The 8,442-nt window shown below is 41.2% G+C and overlaps 1 protein-coding gene across 2 annotated transcripts in view; it reads right to left on the bottom strand.

Moving 5' to 3' along the window:
• The window catches only part of gnao1a (guanine nucleotide binding protein (G protein), alpha activating activity polypeptide O, a), an 87,327-nt gene extending 83,164 nt beyond the window's left edge, over positions 1 to 4,163 (bottom strand). Inside the window, exons 1-2 of one of the 2 annotated variants that reach the window (XM_031874389.1) lie at positions 3,432 to 4,159; positions 2,718 to 2,760 (exon numbers count right to left, since the gene is read on the bottom strand). In XM_031874389.1, coding sequence (XP_031730249.1) covers positions 2,718 to 2,760; positions 3,432 to 3,549 — 161 coding nt within the window. In that variant the 5' untranslated portion in view covers positions 3,550 to 4,159. Of the gene's footprint in view, positions 1 to 2,717; positions 2,761 to 3,431 lie in introns of both variants that reach the window. The other variant, XM_031874391.1, reaches the window with a different exon arrangement.
• Positions 4,164 to 8,442: the final 4,279 nt, after the last annotated feature.

An 8,442-nucleotide genomic window follows, 5' to 3' on the forward strand; every position in this document is an offset into this window, starting at 1 on the left:
GGGGGCACCTGTCCACCTTAAGCAAGCCTGAGCCAAAGTTATTTAGTAGCTTAGCCCCCTTCACTTTGATAGGCAGGTAGCAAGCAAGACACGGAAACTTGCCTTGGGTCTCGAGGAGTTAGCATAATAGCCTAAACCGTACACACGTGGCGCTGCTATGCTCACGGCTACAATGCTACGGTTAACTTAACGGGCTCGCTCTCGCTCTCTTACCACACTTACCGACATTAAGCACACAACCTACGCCCCTGAAAAGGACTTTGCTTCTTGTACAGCACATTTTTGTTTAGAAACACCTTCAACATACAGAATTCCCCGATGCTTAGGCCGGGCAGGTGAGGGTTAGTTACTCCCAAGCGTACACAATTTGGATTCTACTGCCAACGCTCAAGCAGTTATTCCAGTTCGGAAGAAATTTAGAAGACAGAAAAGTGGCTCTTCTGCATCAAGTTAGCAGTTAGAAAATATCTGCCTGGTGAAAAGCTTCCGACAATGCCACAACAAATAATTCATGGTCAGTGCACCTCATCAATCACCTCCTCGGGGTGACATTGTATCACATTGCTTTTTATCTGGGAGGTGAAGGTGGCCACTGAGAAGCATGCAAAGCATTTAACAACAAAGAGAATGTCTTTTTCATACAGGCTTAACAGACAATGTTCGTCTGCTAGATGCAAATTCATCAACTCCTGCAAAAGCAAACATAACAAAAGCTTGTCGGCTGGAATGATAGAAAGTAGATAGCGTGGTATGAACCATCTGAAAAGACACGGGCTCTCTTTCCGTCAATAAATACGGTAAATGTACGGTAATTGAATAGTATTCATGTTATGCACCTATACAATGGGCATTTGGTGTAACAATGAGTGTAAAGCAGCAATAACCTAACAGTTCACCTCCTATTCTCTTATTTTAAGCCTTTATTCAACCAGGTTTGTCTCGTTGAGATCAAAGAGCTCTTTTGTAAAGGAGACCTGGCCAAGAATAGCATCCTATAATATCTGCCACATTTGTAAAATAGGCTTTCCGCCTATATGGACCAACACAGCAGCAACATTAATATTCATTTACGTCACTCCAAGTTACATAAATGCGTGATTTCCGACAGTGAAATGAAATCAATGAATTCAGTTTGCACCAAAAAGGTATTGGCCTACTTTGTATTCGAATGAACCCACTGGGAGAGTTTGTCAGTCCGTGTGCAGAAAGTGCTGCTGGGATGACCATTAACAGCTGAGAAACAGGCTCATCTGGATCCACTGAATCACGTCCTCATGTGATATGCCACCGTATGACTGCAACCAAAGCCTGTTATCAGCTAAATCGCACTCTGATGTCTGTGAAGGTGAGGATATCAGAGGATATCGAAGAGAATCCATATGTCACACAACTGGATTACGGATCAAATGACGGAGGGGGCTTAAAAAAAAAAAAAAAGGACTACATTAAATCCTGTAGATTTATTATAGGATTATTGCAGTGATATAGCAAATACAAAAAGTACTATTGAAGTGTGATATGGCTGCAAGAAATTCTGCACTGACACGTCCCTATAGGAAACACTATTATAAGGACATTATGATACTATAGGAGAGAAAAAAAAGACAGCAGTGAGTTTAGTGACTTCATTAAAGCCAAGTACCACAGGTACACATTGAGTCCCTACAGGGGTGAAAGAGGAGCACTGTGGTGGGACTTAGTCAGCAGGCCTTGACACAAACTGACACAGCTAACGGGCTACATGGTATTTACATAAAGGTGGCAACTGATGGTGCCATAACACAGTAGCTCTTTCATGTTTTGTGTTAAAAAAATATTAAGGCTGCAAATAGTGATTTTTTTTTTAATTATTATTTTTTCAATTGATTGACTTGAATTGATTGACACATGAAAGAAAAATAGTTATGAATATTATATTCCCACACGAAATCCTAAACACTGTTCCCTTTAACAATTGATCTAATCTCTAAATCTCTATGAATATACTGTACAGTAATGCTGTAGTATAGCAGAAGTAAGACTTGGTCATTCAAACTCACTGTTAGTTCTGTAGAGAGCAGTAGTCACTCAGTTGGGAATATTATTTTTGTTAAAGTAGGTCAGGTGAACGATATCGTCTCATAAACTACCCTATAATACTAAATAAAGAATAATAACAATACTAACACAAATAGTGTGCGAGTACAACTAAATAGTGAGAATAACTCAAACTCTAATTTGCCACACCTCAAATCTGAACCATTCAACGAAAGAAAGCCATCTCAGTAGATGCTACTTCTAATATTACTGGACTGGAGTGAAGAGGAGTGTATCGACAGTGACAACGACAGAGTCCATCTGCATGAAACATATGCTAGAATACTCCATATAATATGTATATGCTTCCCCCCCATGCATACAAGCAGTCCAGTAAATCGCTGCACCTTCATTATTCTTCCTTTCTCACAACCTTTCCACCCACACAGAGCAACATCGGGTGTTTGACAACGGTTGAAAGAGTGACGCTTGGGCCGGTGTTTTCACGGGGCCAGTTAGGGTTGAGGTGAGGGGTACGATGCGGTCTACAACATGCTTTACCAGGACAAAGTCATGACACAAAATCAGGGTTTTCATTTTGAGATCAGGCTGCATAAGTTATACTAGTGTGTGTGTGTGTGTGTGTCTGTGTGCGAGAGACAGAGGGACACACGTCCACTCTATAGTTATTAGAGACTTACTTCATCTGTTTGACGATGGTGCTTTTCCCTGACTCTCCAGCCCCTGAGGGATAAGAGACAAGAAGACAATGTAAACAGGGTGTATATGTGTGTGTGTGTGTGTGTGTGTGTGTGTGTAAAAGAGCAAGATGGAGATTGAGTAAGAGAGAGAGAGAGAGAGAGAGAGAGAGAGAGAGAGAGAGAGAGAGAATCAGCCTCTTAAAACCATAAGTGAACACAGACAGCAGCAGCTGGGTGGAGATAAAAAAAAAATGGAGAAAGTGGCTGCACCCTTTCCTCCCGAACATCCTTTTTTTTTTTTTAATTCCCATCAATCTTCCAGTTTAATCAGTCAAATAGATGACAGTTTAAAATGCACACCTACACTGATGTAGTTCCCACCTTTTCTCTACATATTGACTGGTTCTGCAGACATTTCCCCCACCTGGCATATCTTTGATGGATAAAACCTTATTATAGCAGGTGGCTTCAAAGTGATGTAATGAGAGGGCAGGGTGTGTTTGGAAGGCAGAAATAAAGCAAGTAAATGCCTCCATGCCTATTCGTTTGGTTTTTGCTCATATCATTGTTTTTTTAGCTTATGACGGACGTCATGTTTTTTTTTGCATCTATTTCCACCATTATGATCATCGTGTACCAAACGCCCACCCCCTCACACCACACCTCTCTGCCGTGGCCCTAAGGGCCCTGCGGGCGGCAGCTGGACTCTCTTACCGAGCAGCAGCAGCTTAACATCTTTGGCCGCGGTGACACCGTCATCCTTCAGGTTCTTCTCGATGGCTTTGCTCCGATCCAGAGCCGCCCTCTCCTCTGCGCTCAGAGTACATCCCATGGTTAGAGAACACAGCTTGATAGCTTAACCGATTACCGGGACCCACGGAACAAAAGAAAAAAAACGACACTTGTGCGTGGAACCAAAGCTGGTTGCAAATATTTTTTTTTTCTTCCGTCTTGGTTAATTTCCTCCTTTTGTGAGCTCTGCCTTCGATCCCGCTTTCTCTGGCTCTCTGGGCAGCTCCCTCTCTCGCGCTCTCAAACCGGGGGTACGGTACCGTTAACGCATTTAAAATCAAGGATCCTCTCGGTTTGATCCACAGCGCAAACGCAACTCGTTGCAGCCACCGCAGTTGGTCCGTTTCTCAAGCGTGGCCTCGGTAGTGGTCCGTCCTTCCTCTCTCTTCTGTTTTTTCTGTCGGTAAATCACGGTAACGGTTCTCTTCCTCTCCAGTCGTGGACAGTAGGTCGTGTGTTACTTGGCGGCGGTGAGCAGCGCTCGCATCGTTTGATTCCAGCACGACGTTCTCACGGCGGCTCACAGTGGCTCTTCCTCCGTTTGGCTCCTCCGAGGCGGGCGGCGGGGACTCGCTCTGTGACTCTCTACTGCCTCCCGGTAGCTCCAGCAGGGGCTTGGTCGTTCGTTAGTTCATTCGTTCAATTGCAGGTTGCTGACGTCAGAACAGTAAAAAAAAAAAGCAGAAGTGGGGGAGAGCGTCTATACTCCCAGTGGCGCGGCCTGGTAGTGCACTAACAGCAGCCTTCCACACAGCCTTCTACAGTCACACAGGAGGATTTAAAGAAATAAAACCCCTTTGCCTCAAAACTGAGAGTGCTCAAGAAATATTTGATGTCATTGATAACTCACCTAACCAATAAAGTCAAGACAAGACTTTGGCTAATTTTAGCAAACATATCTGTGAAGCCATGAGCAGTGATCTTCTGTCAGCGCATGTATATGTCGATTAAATGTAATGTGCTCACAGGTGGGCCCAGGGACAGTTCAGCCCAAAATCTAAAATACATATTTGTATTCGTACCTGTGCTGCTATTTATCAGCCTAGAATGTCTTGGTGTGAGTTGCTACATTTTGGAGGTATTGGCGGTAGATATATTTGCCTTCTCTCCAATATAATGGTAGCTACCTTGTGTCACTCGGCCTGTTGTGCTCAAAGTGCTAAACAAAAATACATTTGACAAACTCAGCAGCAATGTCTCTTTCCAGAAATCATAACCGGGGCTGCTCATTTTTGCTTTAAATATTTTGTTAGCTATCTAAGTAGCAGTTTGGCGAATATATTGTGTATTTTATAATTCAGCAAGGGAGTCTGCACAGATGAACACCACTTGTATTATTTTTGAAGCGTGAATATATTTGCCAGAAGTGAAAAGCAAACGTAAGTCTATAAGAGAACTACACCTCGGTCACGTGACCTCAAGTCACCACCACTGAGCTGAACATTTGGAGATTTCATTGTTGTCATGTAAGCTTTGGAATTTAGGACACATGGTAACGGTTATTCTGAAAATGTTTTGGTTTCTCATTTTTCATACTTATTAGCCATGTTAGCATCATAGGTAAGGCCATGTCAGACGGTTCAACACTTTGGTCCAGACAGAAATATCTCAATTTGTTTGCATTGCCATGAAATTTGTTACAGACATTCAAAACATGATGTCCCTGAGTTTTCCTCTTGTGTCACCACGAGGTCGATGCTTCTGGTTTGAGGGAAATGGCTTTTGCAAAAGCTGCCACTCACATCAGCTTTAGCTGTACTTTGTGTTGAGGGGTAATTAGCCAACTTAAGCATGCTAACATGCCGAGCTATGATAATGTATAAACTGTGTTGCCTACCTGCTAAGCATCAACATGTAAGCATTAGCATAGCATAACATATTAGTATGACGGTCAGTTCATCTTTTGCTCATAATTTATAACCTGACGGAAGAGGAATGAGATTTTTATGACTGTGTATATTCAGTCGATGGTTCATTTATAGCCAAAAAAAAAACATTTTGTTTTAAACAGCAAGCGGACAAATGTTTGCTGGTTTATTCAGCAAATGTACAAATATCCACACAAATACGATCTCGGATAAATAAGTTTAAATCAACTTCTTCAAACATAATTCCAAGAATTATATTCTCCAGGCACTCAAAACTGTGTTGCATTCCCCTTTATACTCCTGTGCATTTTTATTTTTTACTGCAAACAGTAAGAAATATCTATTTTCATCCAATAATGTTTAAATAATGTGGTTATAATTGTGGCGTTGTCAATGGTTACATTTAATGTAATGCAAACAAAAATGACCTGGTTGAGCAATTCACCCCACATTTTTTAACTAGTTGTTTTTGAGCACTCCAATCTGCAGGTCTGTACAGCTTTTAGTTGAATATGTTGTGTTTCTGGCCCGCTCATAGGCTGTTGGGTGGAGTGTCAGGGCTCACATCTGCCCCCACATATGAAACCCAAGACAGACGTTTCCTGCAAACACACTCACACAAGCTGAGCATATAACTGCCCTGCCTGGAGGACCTGCAAGAACTGGCAGTGATCCAAAGTGAACAAGTGACGGCTGCAGGAAGTCGAGCATCAGGCATTTGCTAACTGGTACGGTAGCCACATCCTGCCTTGTTTTAACGGAAGTCTATTTCGAAACACAGACAGAACACCAATGGGAACGTTTTAACACAAACCTGTTTGGATCCTGTTCCATTGTGTCCATCCAAGCACATTGGAGGAAAAGCACATTACCTGTTTGTGAAGCTGATGTAATAAATGGCAGAGAGGCATGCATGTTATTGTCTTACTGAAACCACCATTTCATCATCATCATCATCATCGTCATCATCATCGTCATCCACCTGGACCGCAATAAACCCCCAATCCTCAGTGATGATGGTACAGTTAGGTTTACTCAACTGCATGAAAACAGAAATATTCAGAATAGTATTGATTACTTGTCATGTTCAGTCATATTTAATTCATGAACCACCATTTTGGAGACTGTTCCTGTTCATAAGCACCATTATGAATTTACAGGTCTGGCGTTTGATACTCAAGACTGATTTTGGGGAATTTTGTGATAAATGGTCACATCTGCATGAACATACTCATGATGATGATGCGTGTAAATGTTTATCAGTTATAATCTTATTTAAGAGTATAAGCATGCTAACAATGAATACTACTTATTTAACTGATTGTGACTCTTGATCATTAGGGGCCTTGAATATTTGTGACAAATTTCATAGAGATGTTTATCAATAAAGAAAGAAAAGTGTCAACCTCACGATGGTGCTAGAGGCAGATTTAAAGGACCAATACATTCTTAAGAATTTATCCACAAAGAATTTTGAATATTTCGAGCAAATTTCATAGAAATCTATCCAGTACTTTTCTAAATATTTCCTCTGAACCACAAGTGTCAACCCCATGGGGATTGATCAAAATCAGGAGGTTTCATCCATTCATTCCTCTGCAATCCATCCAACATTGTTGAGATATGGACCACAGTGGTGGACCAACTGACATTGTAATCCATGGAGCTAAAAAGTGTGTAGAAACAGAGGTAATTTCACCCATCTATCTGTGTCTCAGCTGTCTGAGCTGACAACCCATGTTGAGGTTGTTTGTGTGTGTGTGACTTTAACTATCAACAGTAAGTATTATTAAGACCTGGCTATGAGTCAGTTAAGGCAAATCATAGTGTATCTAGAAAATTTGTGAGCTCAATTTGGAGCTATGTAAGGAGCATCACATTTCCGCATTATATACGTGGAATTCTGTGTAGTATGCACCATATGAACATTTAATCATGTCATGCTGCACTATAAACTCCATTTTGCACTATTACCTCCATTTCATTGTCATTGTTGTTTTTCATGTTCATATATATATATATATATACTTTTGTATATATATTTATATTTGTACATAGTAGTTAAATCTTTATGCTTACCTCTATTCTACTTTGTTGTCCTCAGTTTTTTGTTTTGTTTATTTGTATATTCTGTGTATCTACGTGGAGAGCAACGGAGAAACCAGAGTCAAATACCTTGTATGCTACGCATACACGGCCAATAAAGCTGATTCTGATATTCTCTGATATTAGAGACATGTGTTGCAGCTTTAGGGGACATTCTGCCTCCCTTTCCTTCCTTTGTCACATCTGGTCAGTCTGTTAAACACAGACTATGGTTGCTGTTACACAAGCAGAGCGCACACCCACACACACACACACACACACACCATCAACAGCAATGTGATGCAAGTCTTGTTAGGAAAGAGTAAGAGCTGATTGAGGACACAAAATTGAAGAAACAAAAGACGTGTTCTGCAACACATTAAATGAGAAACCTCTGCTGCCAGCAGTCAGTATTTCAATTCCATCCTAACCTGTTTAACCCTTGTTTGCAAAGGGAATTTAAAAATAGCACAGAATTACCTACATTCACTTATAAAAGAAGGAAGAATAACAAAGTGTGTCACTGACAATTATACCTGCAAGGAAAAGTGGAGGGAATGGATCGAACGGTGTGTTAATAACTTACAATCATTAGCATGTCTGGTTGACTCCATTAGCATTGTGACCTTCATGTGTGCCATGCAAGAGAGAAAAGCTTGACAGGAGTAGCAACAGTAAGGTAAGCAGGGCTTGGCAAACATTCATTTAAGTGTGTACTTGTACTGCGATTACCGGGAGTACGACATTACCGCCCCTCCGAACAAAGGAAAGAACCATGGGTTATTTCTAATAAAAAGTGCAGAGATGCTTATACAACACCTTCATCTTCTTTTCTAGAAAAAACACAGAGGCTGGTGCGAAAAACAGAGTGTGGGATCGGGACTAACTGGATGTGTCAGGATGTAATTTGCACTCTTCAGTCTGCGGCTTTCAAAGAAACGTGGTTGAAGATGGAAGGAGCTGGATTAAATAAGGTCAGA

The sequence above is a fragment of the Anarrhichthys ocellatus genome, unplaced genomic scaffold, assembly GCF_004355925.1.
Source record: "Anarrhichthys ocellatus isolate YVR2014 unplaced genomic scaffold, GSC_Weel_1.0 scaffold80, whole genome shotgun sequence".
In the NCBI taxonomy this organism is placed as follows: domain Eukaryota; kingdom Metazoa; phylum Chordata; class Actinopteri; order Perciformes; family Anarhichadidae; genus Anarrhichthys; species Anarrhichthys ocellatus.